Genomic DNA, 21,467 nt, shown 5'->3' on the forward strand with positions numbered 1-21,467 from the left:
AAATATTGGGTGGACAGATTGGTCCGTGTGTGAAAAGTCCCGGTTTCCCTCTATCTTCCTATTCGGCTCCCCATAAGGTACTCAAGTTTTTTTTGCACAAAGTTGTGGATTTAATCTGTTCACACACGAACCAGAATCTGCTTACCACTGTCACAGAAATTTTTCCTTTCAATAAACATAATGGTGATAGGAAAAACAAAAACACACGCAACAGCTAAGATGAAAGAAAAAGAAAAGAGAGATGGGACCTTCCAACTGTCAACTCTTGGATTACACTTGTCCCTTCTCATGAATTTTTGGGGAAACTATTTATTTATTAGCATATCATAGATATATGGCTCTGTGATTCTAGATAAGCATAACATCAGTGTCCGAGAGATTTAGTGCTATTTTCATTTCTTTTAAAATTAATATTCAAAGCTTAGCAGACAGAGCAATCATCTGTTTCAGCATTGTCTTTCAAAACATTAAGGAAATTCCAAAATCAAACCAATAATTTATAAATTTCACTGTGAGGCTCAAGCAATGAAAAGGGCAGTAGAACCACTATTTATAATGGGAATGAAGAAATTAAAATTTATTTGCTGCTACCTTATTTTTAATAAAGTTTTCTTTTTGTTTTATAGTAGATTTTCTGGTAATTCTGAGCTTGATGGCCCACAAAAGGATGCATGAAAAGATTGCTTATGTAATTAATTAATTTATTTAAAGATTTCCATTTCATATTAATTGATACTAAGGGTCATTTGAGACTATAGAGAAAACAAACAAAAATAACATAAATAATAAAAGAACTAAAAGATCTAGAGTGCAATGGGTAATCCTTTGGTTATTAGTCGACAGCTTTTCCATGACCAGAGGAAAAAAAACAAATAAACACAATACCATTTTCTCATACTTTTTAAATCTGGAAACATCATGAATCAATCTTTTAACTACAAAGGAAATTTCCATTTTGGCACATGAAGAAAAAAACTGTAACATTAACCCTGAAATGGTTTTCTCACTTTTTATCATGAAATATTTCAAATATACAGAAAAGTTGAAATACTAAAGGAGTGACAGATTCTATCCCTAAATTCTGTGACCGAACACCCTTTAGCAAATTTGCTTTCTCTTTCTGCACACATACTTTTTATTTGAGGTTGCAGACATATTCAAAGTGGCAGTCTTTACCAAGAATCTTCTCAGAACAACATCCTCCTCCACAACCACAATCTTCTCACATCAAGAAAATTAACCATGATTCCATATTACCTAATATCTAGTCCACATTCAAACTGCCCAAGAAAGTCCTACATAGTTGTCGGGGTTTTTCTGTTTTTGTTTTTTAACAAGGAGCCAATAAGGATTCACATAGTACATTTCCATCATATGCCTTTGTTTTTAGGGAACGGTCCTCCCCATTTCCTTCCCTACATCCATAACTCTGGCTTTTCATTTTTATTTGTTTTTGTTTGTTTGTTTGTTTATTTTAAAGTAGGCTCCACACTCAACTTGGGGCTTGAACTCAGGACCCTGAGATTTAGAGTTTCACGCTCTAATGACCAAGCCAGGCAGGTACCCCTAACATTGACTTTCTAAAGAGCCCAGTCCAGTTGTTTTGTGAAATTTCCCAACATTCTGTATTTATATCATTTGACTTGTTCATCTAGACCTAGAATTTCCATTCTAGAGACTGCAAAGACATCCGGAATACTGTCTAGCATTCTAGCTCCTTATCTATTCCCAGAGTTCACCTGCCTTCACCATAAGGAACACCAAGAGACCACAGATTAGCTGAACTCCAGCTTCAACTCTTCAAAGCAATTGCTAGTTTCAAGAAGAAGAGGTACTTAAACAATACTGCCAAAGCAAAAGCTTTTAAGATCAAAGGAGAGGTGTCCTGGTTTAATGTTGATCTAGCAAGTCCAGAGTCTGCAGCATGGTGGGTCATCACAGACAGCATTCAGGGGTCAAGGTCAGCTCTTGTTTTATGTGAACATGTAGAAAGGATCAGCAAAGATGCTTCCTTTAACTTCCTTTTGCCTACCCAATGACTCTGTGGCTTCTGTTGAGCTAAAGGCTAAACTGAAAGAATTTTTTTTTTTTTAAGTGTATTATCTCAACTTTTATCAGTCTTTAGAATGGGTTAGGGGTGTCTGAGTGGCTTAGTCAGTAGGGCGTCTGCCTTCAGTTGGGCTCCTGATCTCAGGGTCATGGGATCGAGTCCCTATCCTTCTGAGTGCCACTCCCCCTGCCTGTCTTCTCTCACTCTCTGTCAAAAACAAACAAACAAACAAAACTTTAGAGTTGGTTAAAAAAGGCAGGGGCTTGCTAACTTCACTGAGACACATTGGCATATTATGCTCTGAGCTCCAGGAAATACCTGATTTTGCCCCAGAATACTCTCCGCTTATCAAGTCCACAAGGACCTGGGAGAGCTCTGACAGAAAGGTCCTCTGCTTGAACGATTTCAAGGAAAACTAATCATGAATCTACGTGAACACATGGGAGTGTGCCATCCATGTGCATAAGATGTAAACAGGCCTAGAAGGGGTCATCAATATATATGCAGGAGAACAGGCTTCAGCGGCATTTGTGGGTGCACTTCTGTAACGGCTTACGGACGCATGCTATTTTGGACTGGTACCGCTCTAGAAATATAGACTTAAATAAACAGAAGTTCAGCCTCCACCAAGGTGGTGTTCTTCTGCAGGCCAAATGTTTTAAAAAATGTGATTGGCCAATTAAGAAGCGTATCTGCCTAGTGCCTCACTTCTCAAACAGTTTATTTGAATACCATGTGAATAGCTAATCTCCTACAAGTTTGGGGGCCTTAACAAGGTCAACAAATGAGTGGCTGTGAAAGTAAACACTGCATTTCCTCCCAGGCTCATCCTTGGCTCCAAAATTCCACTCCCTCTGTCCCTTTCCCTAGCCCAGCCTTCCATTTCCAAAGCTCTTGTACCCCATAGAAGTAAATGCAATTGCAAAGGAGACATTTTTAATTATAAGTACTACAGTAATGAATTCAAGTACACTCGTTTATCATAAAGGGCTTTCCCATCTGTCTCTAAAGTATACTTAAAAAGGCTGTGTATTTGATAACATTAGCACTGAGCATCTTCCTCATGTTACTGTTCAGCATTTTAGATGTTCGCTTTCCGCCCCCCACCACACACACAACCAAGACAACATGGTGGTGGTTCCAGAAAAGGCACATTTATCTCTGTGTTTGGGAGTGCCTGTGTGGTCTCTTCTTAATTTATTTGCACTCTAATCCTCAGGGATAGCATCCCAATCCCCGTAGGCAAAGGGAGATTAGGGAATGGGACTGTCTGCTCCTCCCCACCCTGACAGAGAAGAGAAAACAACTTCCTCAAGTCCCTCAAGTTCATCTGGCCACTGTACAAATTGTTCTTGAGCATGGAGGGTTTCCAAAAGCCCTAATTAGCAACTCACAGCAAACATTTCTTTGCATTAGCTAATGATCCGGCTACACTTGTAAGCAAACAGAACCAACATATCTAATCAATGCTGAAAAACCAACCAAATGCCTATTAAACATCTGGATGTAATTTTCTAGTTAGAACAAAATGAAAACATATGCAGGTTCCTTTGATCTGCATCTTAACAAAGAAATTGTTGATAAAAAAGTATACTGGTCAGTCAACGTGTCATTTTCATAAACTCTACTCGTTTCTCTTCAAATGCTCTCAGTTTAATTTAGTTGGTTTCCTGCAATCTCTAATTTTACCATATTGTGTGAAACCGCAAGAGATTCTTTGGATGTGATTTTATTTGAGGTTTTACTGCTGCAGGATCTGCTACTGAATTTTTTTTCTTTCTTTGCTTTCTCTTCTCCATATTCCACGCCCATCCTGCTCTTTTCTTTGGTAAAGGACTGAGGGGGAAAAGTTATAAAGCAATGCTGGGAAAATTCTTCTGGACCCTACATTCTCAGGTTTAAGAAAACTCTCATTTAAGAAAAAGTCAAATGAGAAAATGCATAAGCAGTAACTCACAGCTAAAAGAAAGAGAAAATAACAAGTGACCTTCAGAAACCGTCATACTCATTTCAAATAGAAAAGTAATAGATTTAAAAGATGCATAATTTCTATGACCAGCATCCAAACATTTTTCTATTATGTCTAGAATGTATACAATATCGAACATCTAGTTTTTGTAGTGACTTAAGCCACTGGTTGAGTTGAAAATTTGATAGTCAGCAACAAATGAATGGAAATATACCCATACATGCATCAACGATAAAATAAACAATCTGGCAATTTTCTTGTTTCTTTGCAGAGGATAAAAAGGGGATTTTTTTTTTCAGAGATAATTTTCTATGGAAACGGAGTACTTAATATCATTTCATGTAAAAACATCATCAACATATGAATATGTTAAAGGTAAAAAAGATTATGGTTAACAGACTTTATATAGAAAACGAAAAGATAGATTTCATGAGTAGGATTATTTTCTTTTAAACAGGCTGTAGACAATCTGCACATATATTATTTATTTAGAACATAAGATTAAAGCTACTTGATTGTTTAAATACCATCATTTGTAATGCAGTTTGATGAGAGTTTTGTAGTATAATTATTACAGCATGATAATCACCGAGAAAATATGACCTTGAAAAGGGGCCCAGCCTTCTCCCTCTGTCAAGGAGGATGGATGCCCTCGAAAACCAACCATCTTTATGCATACAGTTAAAGGTCTTCCAATTTTAAAATTACTCTTTCTTTTCTCTAGATAGTACATTATAGGGAATTCAGAAGGCTCCTGTCTCAAAATACACCGTTCTAATTTCTCTGTTTAAACCCAATTACCAGTGTGTGCCAGTAAATCAAAGTAAAGCTTGAGTAAGCCAGGGAGAAGTGTCAGTTGCCCCAGCTGGCCCAGCATGCACAGGCATATTTGCGGCATCCAAGTTTCTTCTCCACAGTCCTGCAGCTGATTAGGGGACGAACTGACCACAGACTGACATACCGGGCCCAGTCTCCAGATGAAGATTTCAAGGAACACAGGTTGCCAAAAGACAAAGCTTAGTTGCCCGTGAATCGTATTATTTCAAAAAGTCCTATAGATGGAACAAGCATGCTCCAGTTATCACTCAGTTTAACTTAGGAAAGAGGGACACTGCTTGCTTCCTTTTCATTCTTCATGTGAGCAAAATGAATACTATAACCCCCTCCCCAACCCCACTTAATGAGAGTACTGCAAAACCACATACCGAACTTGTTTAAGAATTTACTGTGGACTTCTACAGGCTGGCTAAAATTGATCCTTTAATTTTTCATTTATAATTGATATTTGGGATTGATGCAATTATAGACAAATCAATATCATGCATATTTAAAAACAACTCCAACAGTGAAATGTATTATCTAAAATGATTCTTTAAATATTTCAAGGAAAAGGTCTCTGAGAAAGCAAATCTTCAAACAAAATGTATTTCTCTTTAAATAAAGTCTTTCCATAAGTCCCTTGAAAGTAAAATAATGAGAACGTGGGGGTTATTAACACCCAAAACCTGTTTATGTATATTCCAGCGTAGGATGACTGCTTGTCAAAGATGTGTCTTTCTTACGGAAGAACTCACCACCGTTTGGCTACAACAGCATTATTCACTCACCAATCGTGTGGAAATAGCTCAGCCTAACTGTTCTTTAAACAAAATTATAAATGGGGCAACACTGAAGATTTTCTGCTGTGTGGTGTATTTAGAGAAGTAGACAAAAACGGGAGATTTACACAATATGCCCCATTTATTAAAAATCTCAAAATACCTTTTAAGTAAAGTTCCACTCACAAGAATTTTAGCCACACCATGTACCCAACGCTTCCCCATTTAGCTTCTTACGTCGCTCAGCCTTGGGGTACCCCCCCCCCCAAATATGGGGGTAAGGGCGGGCAAGGCAGGTTTCCAGGTCTCAAAGCTGGTTTATACCATTGTCTCCCTTTGTTTTTAGTAATTGGAAACAGACTCGTGGTCATGTTGCTGAGAGGCCCCTAAAAATCTCGGCAGCCCCCTAACCCCAAGACAGCGAAGTCGAAGACAAGGACCGGCCAGAGAGTCCGAGCCGCGGGCAAAAGCCTCGCATCTGCGACTAGGACGCGCGTGCCTTACCCTGAGAGCACCTTAGAGTATCCTTCCCGCCAAACGAAGGCAGGCCTACCTTTTTGCAAAGTCGTTTGAAATGCTCCAATAAAAGCCAATCCCTACCACCTTGGGTGCAAAGGGGGGCGTGAGCATAAAAAGCCTAGTCTTAGACGGCCAGGGAATGTACGCCAACCAACGCGCTGCCGCATTTTCCACCAAGTGCACAGTCCACTCCTTCTCACGAAAAGGCAGCTCAAGGAAAAACAATCCTCAGAGAAATTTTTGAATGTGACCTCACTTTCAAAAGAGGAGCATCAAACAAGGGGCAAGCACTGAAAGACGCAATTGGTTCCAACTGTCAACCCCCCGCCCTCCCCATAAGAAACTGCGCGGATAGTCTGAGTTACTTTCACCGAGATCTGAGGATTTCCATTAAAGGGAAAAGTGAACAAGTGGCAGGATTTTTGCAAACTCTAGCCCCCAGCTTCCGCGACCGCACGCCCGCCGGTCCCTCCCGCTCGCGCGCTCCCGCGCGCACCCTCGCCGGCCCCACGTTACTTTGACTGACAGCCCGGCCCCGCCGCCTCTCCTTCCCACCGACCTTCCCATCCACCGTGCCAATCTCCGCGTCTCGCCTCTTCCCATTGGCTGGTTTCGGCGTCCCGCGGCTCCTCCAGGAACAGTTCCTCACCGAGCCCGGGAGGACGCGGCTGGCGGAGGAGGGGTAGGGGGTGGGAGGGGAGACCGGGGAGACGGCGGAGATGGAAGCGAGTGGGGTGGGAGAGAAGGGGGAGGACGGCCCGTCCAGTGCCGCACTGCTATAGGCTTCGGGGAGGCGTTGCGTCAGCAACCCACGTTGGGCACGGCGCACGCGATTGGCTGGCGAGCGCTTCCCCGCTTCCCTCCCGCTACCGCCCGGACCCACGTCCCCCGCCGACTCTTCGCTCCCGCCCCCCGCCCGCGCGGGGCTGGGCGGGGCCGGCGCTGGTTAGCTCCGGAGTGTGAAACCGCGTGTTAATGTAACCGGCGCGAGAGGCGCGGGCGGCGGCGGCGGGAGCGGCGGCTGCAGGAGCAGCAGCAGCGGCGAGTACCCTGTGCCCCGCGTCCCCGAAGCAGCCACCCCCACGTCCGGGCGGGACCCGTACCACCAGCCCGGACCTCCGCCGGCCCGCGGCGACTTAACCCCCGCCGCGACTACTCCGGACCTGTCCGCGGAGTTTGCCCGCCGGGTAGGGAGGCCGAGCGGCGGAGCGCACTCCTGCTTCCTCCTCCCCCCTCCCGCCCCATCTCGTGGATGTCGCCCCCCGGGTCGTGAGAGAACTTTGCAGCGGGCTGGAGCGCCCTTTGCGGAGAGGCAGACGAAGGGAAGGAAAGAAAGAGGGCCCAGGAAGGGGCTTGGAGGAAGAGTCCGGAGCGGCCGTGCGGGGCGGGTGCGCGCGGGGCGCGGCGCCCGGATGCGTCCCGGGCTCGAGGAGCAGCGGGCGGCTGCGGGACTGCCTTTCTTGGTGTAGCCCCGCCGGGCCAGAAGGGTTTGTGCAACCGCGGAGAACACCGAGCGTCGGTCGCACGGGGCGTGCCGAGCCGCCTCCCGGCGCGCCCTCCGCACTTTCCCCGCCTCGTCGTCATCCCGCGCTCCTCCGCCCGGGCTGAGGCTGCGGAGTGCCAGGCGCGGAACCTCCGCCGCCCGGACCTCGCTCCTCACCGCCTCCCAGCGCCTGGCTGAAGGCGCTGCCCTGATCCGCAGCACTCGGTCCCGAACGTCTCCAGGTTTGTTTGTGAGGGGTTAGCTGGGGGCGCCGGGCCACCTGCACCTCGCCGCGGGGGAAAACCCGGAGAGGAGGCGGACCGGGAGAAGAACGAAGGAAAGCAGCTCGCCTGGATTTGTTTGCTCGGGACGGGTGCCGTGTACGGGGATCGCCGAGGGGAGCGCGGCCGGAGTCTCCGCGCGCTCACCTCCCCGCCGGGGCAGCGGAGGCCGGCGGGTTGGATCACAGCCCCCGCGCCCTCATCTTGGGCGCCGGCGTCATCGCGCGGGTTTTGGTGCAGCTGGGCCCCGGGTGCCCCGCGATGTGGCCCTGAGCGAAGGAACCCGCACCGGCGGGAGAAGGAGCAGCCGGGCACCGAGTGGCCGGTGCGCCCCGCCGAGCGCGCTTGCGTGCGTGGCCAGCGCGCTTGCCAGCGCTCCCGGTTTCTGCCTGGCTTCTCGGCTTAATTTTCCTCGGCGGGATTAAAGTTGGAAATTGAGCGGAGAATTGAGTTGCCCAGAAACAGAGCTACGGCCGCCGTCAGAGCGATGTTCCCGCAGAGCCGGCACCCGGTGAGGCGCGTCAGGGTGCTGGGTGGAGGGGCAGAGGAGTGGGGTGGGGGTGGGGTGGGGATAGGCGCTCTCCCAGTGCTGTAGGGAGACGGGTGTCTTCTACCTTGTGGAGGATCCCTCCCCCCAACCTGTATGGATGCAGGGCTGGGGAGGTCTCGGACCCTCCCTCCCGGGGTGGAGAGTGAACTGAAACTCAATTTTTCCCTTTTACTCTGGGCCCCCTCCGAATTGACGTCTAGACAAGGCGGGCGAGGGCGCCCGGGGAGGCTGGGGTTTCTTTCCAGTAGCGACAGCTTACCCCCTTCCCCTCCTCCTCACCCCTTCCCCCCGCGGAGACGGGTAGGGCGCCCCCCCCCCCCTTTGTTTCCCGTCTCGCCTATTTACATGTCAATGCGGCCCCCGTTCCGGCGCGCCTGGAGGTGGCCCTGGCGACTCTGGGAACGGGGAGCGTTAGGGAGTTGTTTTTCTTCTCTGATCCCCGGGGTCATTATCGCCCTGGTGGGGAGGGGGCGGTGGCTACGACGACTATTTGGCCTGGTCTTCCCTGGCCGCCGGGGATCCCCTGTCCCTCCAGCCGGTGACCCGGGAGCACGTACCAAGCGACCCGCCCTGGAGCACGGAGAAGGCACGGAATCTCTTTGGAGGCTCCAGACAGGGCCAGGGGCCGATTTCTCCCCGTATAAAGTGCAGAGCAAACTCGAGTTCAGGGCTCCGTTTTCCACCACTGCTAACTTTATTTTTTGTTGATGTCCCACCCACTTCTCCGGCCTCTGACTTCCTGTTCTATCTATCTACCTGCATCCCTGTCCCTCGGTTCCCCTCGCCGGTCGCCCCCCAGACGCCGCACCAGGCTGCAGGCCAGCCCTTCAAGTTCACTATCCCGGAGTCCCTGGACCGGATTAAAGAGGAATTCCAGTTCCTGCAGGCCCAATATCACAGGTGCGTGTCCGGCGGCGTGGGGCGTGAGGTAGCCCGGGAGCAGCCCCGGCCCCTCCTCGCCCAGCCTGGTGGCTGTGGCGGCTGTACTTAGTACTTGCGTCCAGGCGGTGGCGTGTGGAGTCGCAGTTAAGACCTGTCATTCATGTTACCCCCTTTCCAGGTTCTTCCCGGGCCGCCTCTGCTGTAGTCTCCTCCTCCTACCATTGTTTCCCTTTTGCCCGTTTGCTGCTGTTCCAGGGAGTCCTTTTTTTTTCTTCTTCTTCTTTTTCTTTTGAGTATTTAGGAGTTGCACGAGAACCGTCAATATTTGCACTTTGTTTATTTATTTTGCAACAGGCTGAGCTGAAACCTTGGTTCAGTCGATGCCCCAGCCCCGGAGTGCAGATTTAGGGAGGCAGAACCAGTATTGAAATCACTTTGCCATACTAGAGGATGGTGTTGTCTGAGGCAAAGTCCATTATGGAAGGCTCGATGCTGTTAGCTGTGCCCATCATTGGTGGTGAAGAGGGATGTGGATAGGTGTAGGGAAAGCACCACTGCTTTGGTGTGGCTCTGGGTTGGTTTGGGCAGGACAGGGGACTGGAGTTTCCTTTATATACATACAGGTTTGGTCTCTTCATCTAATGAGACCTACTTCAAAAGGTTTGTAAATGAAGAGCGTTGTAAAGCATCCTGTCCATAGTGTGTTTTCCAGAAATGTTAGTTCCTTCCCTTGTTCCTATGAAGCCTTCCCTGATTAGAGCTAAACTGTGTAATGACAGTTTTTATTTTTGTCATGCTTGAGAACAAGCACACAGATGCTTGGGTGTGAATTTTCTTATTTTGTCAGAGGTTTTTCTGATTATTGAACTTTTGTCTGCTTGAAGAGAATAATCTCTGGAACTTGAGGCATACCTGCCCACACTCTGTTTACCAAGCAGAGAGGACTTCAACCCACTTTATTGCAGTAGCTACTTCACATATTTTGGCAGGGATTTAAAAACTGAAGATTTTAAAAGGGACCAACAATTGCAGAAGTAACTTTACAAGTACAGTTTTCAAACCTAGAGATTGAGTTGGCAGAAATGGGACAGCCTCTGTCTGATGCTGGAAATTGTGCCAAAGCCAGATTTTAGTGGAGTCCAAAGGAGCAGACTGGTGCGGGGAAGTAGGAGTGAACAGATGAGCAGGAGGAGAAACCAGTCTTCTGTGTAGATCAGAGGTTTTGACAGATTTTTCATTCTTGGCGCCTGACCAGGTATGCACCAAGAAGAAAGAGAATAGTAGGTAATGGAGACCCTGTACTGGTCACCTGACCCCCTTTCCCTATTAAATGCAAGGACAAAGCTTTTGCGTGTTTACCTAGATAGTTTATGGCTTTTCTAAATTGGTCTGTGTTTTTACTTGAAGTGCAAATATGTGAGGCAGATGTTAAAACAAGTGACATAATGTTTACATTAAGTTACCTGTTTTGTTTTTGTAGCCTTAAATTGGAATGCGAGAAACTGGCAAGTGAAAAGACAGAAATGCAGAGGCACTATGTGATGGTAGGTATCAGAGATTAGACTTTTCGTCTTTTTATGTAAGATTAGCAAATATGTGTTCCTAATATTGCAAAACGTGAGTTAACGAAATGCTTGATTTTTTTTTTTTTGCAGTATTATGAAATGTCATATGGATTAAACATAGAAATGCATAAACAGGTAAGCTTCAGTTAAATCTCCAGTTGAAATGATTCCACAGAATTGGCTTTGTCCTCAGTTGGTTGGGGGTGGACGGGGATTTATATGCCATTTTCTTGCCTTGGTTTCCCTTCCTGTGAGTTGGTGGTAGTATTTTGCTGAAGGGATGCTTCTTGACAATTACAGAATCTTTAAATGACTAGAAGAGAGGTGCTTTGGAAATGTGAACCAACCGGTTTCTAGGATGATAGGAATTGAGTCTCTAAGTTGACTTTTCCACCTGGGTAGATTTATTCTCCTCTTGAAAGATTTGGGTATCCCGTCGGGTTCTGCACTTCAGAAAAGCTTGGTGTTTTTCCTGGTTTGGACAGCAGTGTGGTTCTGCAGGGCAAGGAGGATATTCAGGAGTTCCTTTAGCAGGTTAAACGTCATACGTGACTAACTGTGGGGTTTTCTTCATGCTTTGGGGTTGCATAAAGTGACACTCAGGATTAGTGGCTTATTACCAAACATCGTTTTGGAAGATTTCTCAGTTGATGTAGATTTGGAGGTAAAAAAGCATTCTTTTATGGGCAAAGCATATGTTGCGAGTTGCTTCAGTCCTAGTGGTTTTAAAAGCATGAAAAGATTAGTGACTGGAAAGCTCTAGCTATGACTATAAGTTTGCAAGTTCCCATAAAATTCACACTTATGGCTACTATAATGGTGTATAAAAAGAGTATTGAGCTGGAACAAGGCACTAAGGACCTCGTAAGAGAAGAAAAGCTAAATGATTGCTCAGCCCAGAGGACCCTCGATTGAGTAGTCATTGTCTGCCAAAGAAAGCATTAATGGCAGGGTGTAAGTATTCTGGAGATATGCTGACATTCACTTTTTCATCAAGACGCTGGTACAATAAGTCTTTTAGAAATCGATTGCCTCTTAAAAAATTATCATCAGATGAAGTTGCACAGTTGGACACATTTCAAAGTGCAACAATACAATTCTTACTTGATGTATATGTGCTATTTCATCTCAAACCCTTGTTTCATTAAATTAAAGAGCATGGCTGACCGGCTGGGGCACAGTGGAGAAATTGATTAGTTCAGCCTTCAGATCTTCCTTATATTCAAAGACTTTCATTAAGCAAGTGTGTTTCAGAGTTGAATTCTGCTTTTGTAACTCCACACTCTTTGATTTTTAATTCATCATAGATTTCATAATGTTAAGTCATGTCCATTAGATCTGTTCTCAGATATGGTTGGAAAGGGACAGTTAGGTTCAGGACCTTTCATTGATAATATAATTGGGCCTTTAAAAATGCTGATTTTATTCCGATTTGCAAAATTGGTAGCCTAGATTACATTGGTTTGTGCCTTTGTTTTTTTGTGTGTGTTTCAATGGCTAGTGCCTGATGGAGGCAGTTGTAACTTGTTGATAGTACCCTGGCCAGAAGATCTCTGGTTATTTAAATGAATTATGCAAATAAACTGGGTGAAAGGTTTGTAACCTGTCACATTGTTTTTTTTTAAAGTTACCCCAAAGGCACATATTTTGTTAACAAGGAGTCTGGAAGGGTAAGAGGAGACTGAGCTTTTTCTTAAAGTTAGAAACTCAAAGGATTTAATGACTTCAACTCTTACAAGGAAACGCCACCTCTGTGTGATGCTGTGTGCTGGTACGGGATTTATTGGGGAGTTAAAGGAGGTGTGTAATTCTTCTGGGTTCCTGTAGGTTACATGGTTACATGACCTCTTCTTCATCGAGTAGGAAAAGGGAAGAAGAGGCGAAGAGGGTCAGGAGCCCCATGGTGAGAAAATAGGTTTCTTTTTTTTTTTTTTTTTTTTTAAAGATTTTATTTATTTATTTGACAGAGATAGAGATCACAAATAGGCAGAGAGACAGACAGAGAGAGAGATGAGGAGAAGCAGGCTCCCTGCTGAGCAGAGCGCCCAATGCGGGACTCGATCCCAGGTCCCTGGGATCATGACCTGAGCCGAAGGCAGAGGCTTAACCCACTGAGCCACCCAGGTGCCCCAGAAAATAGGTTTCTAATGAGTTTCTATACACTATTGGGCTTTTGTGGGTAATATTGTCCATCCATGAGCCAGTATGCATTAATAATATGCTGTGTATAATTGGCTCAGTAATTTGAAAAATGTGAAAGGCTCAGAGATGCCATGTTCTTCATAGTAGGGTATTAAGCCCCCTGAAATTTAGTTTATATTGTAAATGCTGACAGACCCTTAACTAGAGTGGTGTGCAAAGCAGTGCTGTAATTCAGTTTAAAATGGCCTTACATTTGAAAAACATCCTTCTGAATGTCACACATTAATAATAAGTTCTGAGGAGGCATTTGGTGCAGCTAGTAATCATAATTCTTATTAAAACTGGTGACGTCTGGCCCCCAGGGTGTAGCCAGGCTCAAATTGATGCTTTTTGCCGCCTGATCACCAGCATGGCCTAAGTGCTCATTATATTGTAGAGAGGGCCTTTGGAGCTCTCATTAGATTTGACAGGAATTCTCTCTGGGGGGAAACTGGGCATTAGTGAGACTCCTGACAGGCTGAAATTAGTCCTGCTTTATGGCTTATAACCGAATGCTAGCAAGGCATCATCAGGGGACACAAAAAATTGTCATTTCTGACAACATCTTTGTTACTGAAAAAAAATGCAGTGATGGGGAGACTTTCCATGGAGAGAGCTTTAATGTTAAGATTTGTCTGCAGTGTGATGACCACTCCCTGTCCCCACCTTTCAGCGGGTTTGTGGAAGGAGGGAGTTGTAGAGATTTTCAGTGTCACATCTCACCACCGACTTTTCCGTCTGGAAATTTTAAAGTGGAAGCGCGTCCAAATCAAGAATGGTATAATTGTGGTTTCCTTACTTGGTTTGGTGCCCACGGTCCATGTTTATGTTGTGTCAACACTTCCTGATAAGCCTTCCCCTCACTTTCTCTGCTCCCATATGTGGCTGGTTACTGAAAAGTCCATGTACTATGGATGGTAATGGGTACTTAATTTTTTTTACTGTAGCACTGAGACAGGATTTTGGGGGGGTGGAATTGGGTAGGGGTGCCTGGGTGACTCAGTTGGTTAAGCGTCCAACTCTTGGTTTTGATTCAGGCCATGGTATCAGCATCCTGGGATTGAGCTCCTGTCTTCGGGCTCCTTGCTCAGTGGGGAGTCTACTTGAGATTCTCTCTCCCTTTGCCCCTCCCCCACACATGCACACAGACGCTCTCAAAATAAATAAATAAATAAAATCTTAAAAACAAAACAAAACAGTGGTTCCTTTGTTTTTCTTTGTTTTTATTTCAGTATTTTCTAGATCTCTGCCTGTACATCTCTCTCCACACATTATTAATGTTTGACATTCAGATACCAAACTCTAGGTATCTCTCTCCAGGAGAGGTAGAGACAGCTCATGAAGCTCAAGGAAGTTCTGATGCCACCAGAGCATTAGGGTGCATTACAAAACAGCAGGTGAACGTGAGTCTGGTTGTTTTGAGGGCTGTGCCTGGTGTGTTTGGCAGTGTGATCTTTCAGGTTTTGTTTTCTGTCATGTGGTGTGGTGTATGACCTCATTTGATATTTTTGGAACAAGATGCACTGTAAATACGTACAGAAGCCTTATTTATTCCACTTGTGTATCTCCTCAGGATGCTGATGAAGCCATGACTTAAGATGTCTTTTGTGGCATGAATTTGTACAGCGCTTAAGAGGTAGATAGAGTAGGTGTTTTGCTCTGCCTGTGGCTGTGGGCATGGGTTCAGAGTCCGCGATTTGTCAAGGTCAAGTTTCTGCTGAAGCTGGAGTTAGGGTCACCTGGTCCCTAGAATTCAGTGCTGCTTGAATTTACCCAGCCCCCTGCCGGTATGAGGCCAGTGGTAGAATCAACTTTGTGCTCGTGTGTGGTAACCCAGGCGGCCTGGCTGCGTTTCTCTCTTGGTCCCTCCCTGTGCTGACAAATTCATGATACACAATCATGTCAGGGCTAGATGCGTGTTCTAAGGATTCGTGAAAATTGGCAATACTGACTGGCCTGTGGAAGTCACAGCCATGGGTAGGTAGAAAGTCGTAGCCAACCGAGCACTACTATCGGCAAGGTTAAAATATGTCTAAGAACAAAAGAAAATTGGGAACTGTTGTTAGGACACCTAGTTGAGACCCAGGGCACAGTGAGTGTGATCAGTCACTTTGTCTCTCTGTGCCTCTATTCTTCTGAAGAGCGGCCAGAGTGAGCACTCGGGGCTCTCCAGGGCGGCCAAGAATTTAAAAATAAATGAAAGGACTAGCTGTGGAAGCAAAGACGTATTCCGCAGTGCTGGTTGTAAGGTGGGGAAGGAGAGGGGAAAGAGAGACAGATAAGAGCTTAACATAACCAAGGCCCATGTGATGTTTCAGCCAGCACGGTGTCTCAGACCACGTAAATTTTGGAGTGAAACCGCTTTCACAGTTTTGATGTGTGCTTTAAAGTTTCCCTTAAAAAATAAATTGTCCTCTGGTAGTGTTTTTAAAGTGCTTAGGTGGAACTGTTAGGGGTTCACCTGCAGGTTAATCCCTTAGATGTGACTCTTACTATTTGTCTGCAAGTCTTACCTTTCTTCCTGCTCTTTAACCACGTGTGTTTTCCATCTACAGTTTCTCACTTTGAGATTTTTTTTTTTTTTTGCCCCCAAGCCCAAGTCTCAGAATGGGAAAAGATGTAGCTGGAGTACTTTCACTTAGAGTTAAGCTCCATCAGGTGTTAATTACCTTGTAATACAAAGGGACTAGCTGTCATCAAGATTGGAGTGGTCCCCAACTTGACTTCATTAGCCAGGCCTGCCCTTCACGAGCTTCAGTGAAAAGATAAAGGTCCCTGTGTATTGAGAACACAGATTTTGAGGCTCAAGATTAGCCTTTGTTTTTTATCAGCCAGCAGCACAGACGATTCCTCCCTACTTTCTGTCACCCTACCCGACCCCTTCAACAGTTGGCTCAGTCATGGTTTCTATTCAGAGCCGAGACTTGGGTGAGGTCAGGGATGCCTTGCCTCGGGCACAGAATTAAAGGCAGGGGTCAAAAAACATAGTCCTTAAGATTAAAAAAAAAATTTTTTTTTAAATTCAAAACTAATGCCAAAAAGCTCTATGAGGCACAGAATATGTGATCTTTAGGATGGACCTTGGTGTGAAATACAGTTCACTGAGGTCTCTTATTTAGGCGACTTTGATTAGTGACTGGGTGAGTCACTGACTAGTTGCCTGGGCATCAGTTTCCCTCCTTGTAAAATGAGGGGTTAGACTAGGCAGGTTCTCAATATGGCTTCTCTCAGGAGAGGAGAATTGTCCCTCTTGACTGAACCCCCACCAGTATTCAAAACCCAGTGCCTGTCTGTGTCCTTTAAGTAGTCTTTGACCAGAGGGTTTAAGCTATTTTTCCAAATAGTGTTTATTAAGAAACACAAAAAGAATCTGTTCCTTTAGCAAATATTTAAATAAATCATCTTGTGTGGTAGTTAAACGAACGATACATTCAGTTATTGGCTCATGGAGCCATTTTAGGTTTCCATAGATCTGAGTGTTTGCTCTTCTATTATTAAATGTTTGTGGTCTTCAGGAGTGGATTACATTGGAGGAAACTAAGAAACTGGGCTTCTGATAGGCTTCAGTTGGCTCGATCGTCCCTATCCTATCGCCCCATCCCTATTTGCTTACTCTTAATTCAGATTTTCAAAAACTGAGATGTTCAGAACTAGTACCTTAAGTGTGGAATACTTGGTATAATGGTTTCTAATTAAATTTTAGGCAGTTGTTTTTATAGGTAGGCTTATTTGACAAGAGTAGGCATTTACAGATCGAGAACAGTCCTCCCCAATGTGATTGGTGAGTTTTGTAATATGAAATGTGTCCCAGGATTGCTCTGTGACTGTGGTTTTGTGGGGTTTTTTTGTTTGTTTTTTTTAAGAATTTATTTATTTATCTGACAGACAGAGATCACAAGCAGGCAGAGAGGCAGGCAAAAAGAGAGAGGGAAGCAGGCTCCCTGCCTAGCAGAAAGCCCAATGCGGGGCTTGATCCCAGGACCCTGGGACCATGACCTGAGCCGAAGGCAGAGGCTTTAACCCACTGAGCCACCCAGGCGCCCTGTGGTTTTGTGTTTTAAGTTAGAGCGTGTGTAGATGTAGGTGTGGGCACTCAGGTGTGGGCGAGATTTTCTAATTTTTTTCTGAGGCATGGTTTGATTTGAAAAAGGAAAAAAAAATTGACAATGAAATTTTAACAAATTAAGGTATTTTGTGTATTATTATTCATTTGGCTTTAGCAGAAAATGGTTTCTAAAATTGTTTGCAAAACTGTAATGTTTACTGAATCATTTAGAGACCACCTATGTGGCATGCATTTCATGAAACTTCAAGAAATGTTGACACAAGTTTTATCGAGTAACTGTGATTTTTTACAAACCTGTATTTCATTATTTCACATTTCAGTTTTTAATGATTACTAAGTTTAATTCTGTTTGACTGCTTCAAAGCAACTTGAAAGCAACTGTGAGCCCAGTGTTCAGGCCCTGCCCCGGCAGTGGGCATAACAAACAAATCTTTTCGTTTTTCTTGAAGTTTTATTCGCTACTTAGTGATTCTTTGATCAGAAATATTAGCCAGAAAAGGGTAGGGTGACAGTCATTTTGGGTATAAGGAGAAGACGGGGAGGAAAAAATAGACTCTGAGGATTCCATCCATTGAATTTATTTTCTTATCTGCCAGAAAGAGAAGAGTGCTGTTAAGTGTGGTGTGTGTATACCTGCATACGCCAGAAAGGTAGAGGTGTGTGTACAATTGTTTGTACTGTCCTGGTTTGTACTTATTAGATTTTCATGATTTACTTGACGAAGTGGAATCAGTTTTTGAGAATGTAAGTGTGTTTGAACTTGAATGTCCAAATCACGCCATTTGTGGAACTCTTGAAGACATGCTGGGTTTGATGTTATTGGTGCTCTTATTGATCTAACTAAATTATTAGTCTGCCCATGGTATTTTGTGAAATCTGTCTGTGAAAAGCTTGAAAATTTATCACTGGGGCACCTGGGTGGCTCAGTGGGTCAAGCCTCTATCTTTGGCTCAGGTCATGATCTCAGGGTCCTGGGATCAAGTCCCGCATGGGGGGGGGGGGTTTCTGCTCAGCAGGGAGCCTGCTTCACACACAGCCCACGCCCCGCCCCCCCCCCCCCCCAGCCTGCCTCTCTACCTACAGGTGATCTCTCTCTCTCTCTGTCAAATAAATAAAATCTTTAAAAAAAAGAAAAGAAAATATATCACTAGACTTGTTTGCATACAAATTTATTAGTTATCAGAGTATTGTGTATTAACATATTATATCCATTTGTAATAAATAGATATTGTCAGTAGAGAGGTTAAATAAAAGTTCTCACCTCCTCCACACACCCTACTGGCATGTCCTGTGCGGCTGCTGGGTACACACATTCCAAAGACCAGCAGCCTACATCCAAACGCTTGGAGCTCCAGCCCCAGAATGGGAGTGTCTTTTATAGTGGTGAATACAAAACCCCTTTTGGGGTTTGGGTCTTTGGGCAGGCTGGTGTGTCTGTTCATCCTGATTTTGAGTTTTTGCTCCAGTGGTGGCCCCTGTACGTATCACTCACAGTATTGTGTTTGCACCTGAGTACTGTCCTTGCCAGTCTTACTTAGTCACCTCTGTCTTCCTCCCTCACACCAGCCAGTGAGTCTCTTCTTCCTGCCTAAAATATGTTGTGCATTTTTCTGTTTTCTTTTTCTGTTTTTGTCCAGTTCACATGGCCTTTCTCACTATCCTTCAAGGTCCAGTTCAAATAACGATGGTTCCTGTTTACTTTAAGGTCTTCCATGACCTCTCCAATGGGAGCCTATCACATCACTGAGTTTTTCTCCAACTTCTATAATAATGATTTTTCATGTGTATCTTTTGTTACTCCAGCTAGGCTGCAGTCTGCTCAAAGCTTATATTTGATACTTACTCTGTACCCTTCCCAATGGGTTGGACAGAGTGGTACTTGTTAGGTAGTGTTTAATGTGCTTCTTAAAAGAGTGGTAGTTGTACTCATTTTGGATCTTGAATCCATATGAAAATCAGGTGGAAGTTGCTGGGCAAAAAAATCCCACACATTTTTAGACACCAGGATATCTTTGCCCAACAATTTTGGCCATTTGGGACATCTTAAGATCCTTCAGTAAATTCGTGGAATCCAGATGAGAAACTTGAGCCGAGAGTACCAGGCTGGATTCTGATGCTGAAATTAAGAATGAAATCTGCTTGATTTCACTAGATGTTTGTTTTGTTTTGTTTTTAAAGATTTTATTTATTTATTTGACAGACAGGGATCACAAGTAGGTAGAGAGGCAGGCAGAGAGAGAGGAGGAAGCAGGCTTCCTGCTGAGGGGAGCCTAATGTGGGGCTGGGGCTCAATCCCAGGACCCCTGGGATCATGACCTGAGCCAAAGGCAGAGGCTTTAACCCACCGAGCCACCCAGGCAGTCCTTCACTAGATGTTTTAATAGGACTTCAGTTCTTGTAGAACCACTTTTGCTCAGTTTTTCTTTTGGACAAATGACTTATAGTCAGAATATCCACGGAGGCTTCCTTATGGGGAGTTTAATTATAGTGCCATATTCGGGTTGGTACTGAAGAAAGAACGAAGACAGAAGTAGTGTGTTGAGAGGCCTGGGTTTCTGTGCAAACAGTGTGTGCACACATCACTGGCCCTGGGGCTGCTGCTGGTCTCCTCAGGACCACCACAGCCCCGAAACAGAGTTGTGGGTAAGTCATCTCGTCATGCGTTAAGTATAAAGATACTTAACTTGACTGAGTTGCCAGATTTCTTAATAATCAGGATCATACCCCTAGATTATTTACTTTTAGTCTTTACACAGTTCCTTTGCCCCACCAAACATGTTACTAGGAAGAATTTCAAATACATGGAAAAACAGAAGGAAATAAAAAGTGAACACCTGGGGTGCCTGGATGGCTCAGTGGTTTAAAGCCTCTGCCTTTGGCTCAGGTCATGGTCCCAGGGTCCGGGGTTCAAGCCCCGCATTGGGCTCCCTGCTTGGCAGGGAGCCTGCTTCCCCCATACCCCTGTCTGCTTCTCTGCCTACTTGTGATCTCTGTCTGTCAAATAAATAAATGAAATCTTTAAAAAAAAAAAAAGCCTTTCTAAAAAGTGAACACTCACGCTGTTCTCACCTGTGCAATCCCAGGATCTGCCTGTCACATATTTTAATGTAGAGCTTTTACTCCCCTCCCCCTATTGAAGAAGTGAGAAAATAATTCTGGGGAACTTGGGCCAGGCCTTTTGTTAGCTCCCAACCCCATTTTAGACTGACACTCAAAGGAGGGCTTTTCTCCAGGTACATTTTAAGAATTCCATCTCAACAGGTGTTTACGGCATTTTACAGCACTTTTCCTCCTAGACTTCGCCCTTTGTGTTTTGGCATGGTTGTAGTACATGGTGTTAGGGGGCTTGCTTTTTCAGCTGTACCTTATAGCAGAGATTTGCACTTAACAGAAAAGCAGGCTCCCCTCCACCTGCCCCCAACCACGCTTTCCTCCTTTTTGGTCCTTCACAGTGTGTACCTTTAAGATGCCACCAGCATATTCTCTGAGCAGGGAACAGTTTTAATGTTGTTGTTAGGAAACTGGGAAAAAACTGTGCCAAAGGACTCTGATTTAGAACTTTGGACGTATGGAAACTGTCCTTTTGGAGAGTTTTTAAGTTGGCCTTGGAGGTGGTGTGGGTGGTACAGGGATGTGAAGTGCCTGAAGACAAAACCTCTTTGAGGGCCCCAGCGTGAGGAGGAGGCTCTCCAAGGCTGAGCCCTCCAGGAGCAACAGGCTTTGTCTCTCCTAGGCGCCCTCTTGATGCCTTGAGCAAACAGCCAGTCAGAGCCTCTTACAAGTAAGGTGACCAGCCAGTGTATTGACACGCACAGACACAATAGAAAACTGCATTAAGGGTGAGCCGTTGGGATTTGCAGTAAATATATTACAGAACACAAGTGACTTGCCGATACTGCTTGTTTAGCAGTTTGCAAGGGCAATGGCAGTATGGATTTTTGAATTAGAAGGGAAGGGCTGTTCTTTCTCTGTGCAGGAACATCTAGTTGATGGCTGGGGAGAAAATTGATTTAGAGAACAAAATGCAGCCGCCTTGATTTGTGCCATTTGAAAGGCTTCTATGGATTAGTGAGCGAAAATAAAAAGGTCGAGTTCAGTTTAGGGAAGGAGGTCTTAACATTGATCTGCATCTTGGTCTGGAATGGAGAGAATAAAGGGGTGGGCCGCTGGGGCAGAGGAAGGGTACCCTCCTCTGGTCTGCGAGGTCTGCGAGCGGCCTGTAGCTACAGGTGCCGGCTCTCTTGGCCCGTGTACCTGTTGTCTCTTTCAGCTCTTCGGATTTCAAAAGTCAGCTTCTTGGGCTGATTATTGTAGAGTAAGCTG

The 21,467-nt window shown here is 45.0% G+C and overlaps 1 protein-coding gene and 1 long non-coding RNA gene across 6 annotated transcripts in view; one reads left to right on the forward strand and one right to left on the reverse strand.

Annotated features, from left to right (window-relative positions):
- Positions 1–7,091, reverse strand: part of LOC131813185 (uncharacterized) — a 164,285-nt gene extending 157,194 nt beyond the window's left edge. Inside the window, exon 1 of one of the 4 annotated variants that reach the window (XR_009346661.1) lies at positions 6,696–7,091. This is a non-coding gene — a long non-coding RNA (uncharacterized LOC131813185). The remainder of the gene's footprint in view (positions 1–6,695) is intronic. The other 3 variants (XR_009346660.1, XR_009346662.1, XR_009346659.1) reach the window with 3 other exon arrangements.
- Positions 7,092–7,867: 776 nt separating this feature from the next.
- Positions 7,868–21,467, forward strand: part of LOC131813184 (transducin-like enhancer protein 1) — an 87,266-nt gene continuing 73,666 nt past the window's right edge. For both annotated transcript variants that reach the window (XM_059143458.1, XM_059143459.1), the window contains exons 1-4: positions 7,868–8,411; positions 9,250–9,350; positions 10,813–10,876; positions 10,988–11,032. In XM_059143458.1, coding sequence (XP_058999441.1) covers positions 8,388–8,411; positions 9,250–9,350; positions 10,813–10,876; positions 10,988–11,032 — 234 coding nt within the window. In that variant the 5' untranslated portion in view covers positions 7,868–8,387. The remainder of the gene's footprint in view (positions 8,412–9,249; positions 9,351–10,812; positions 10,877–10,987; positions 11,033–21,467) is intronic.

The sequence above is a fragment of the Mustela lutreola genome, chromosome 12 (assembly GCF_030435805.1).
Source record: "Mustela lutreola isolate mMusLut2 chromosome 12, mMusLut2.pri, whole genome shotgun sequence".
Classification (NCBI taxonomy): domain Eukaryota; kingdom Metazoa; phylum Chordata; class Mammalia; order Carnivora; family Mustelidae; genus Mustela; species Mustela lutreola.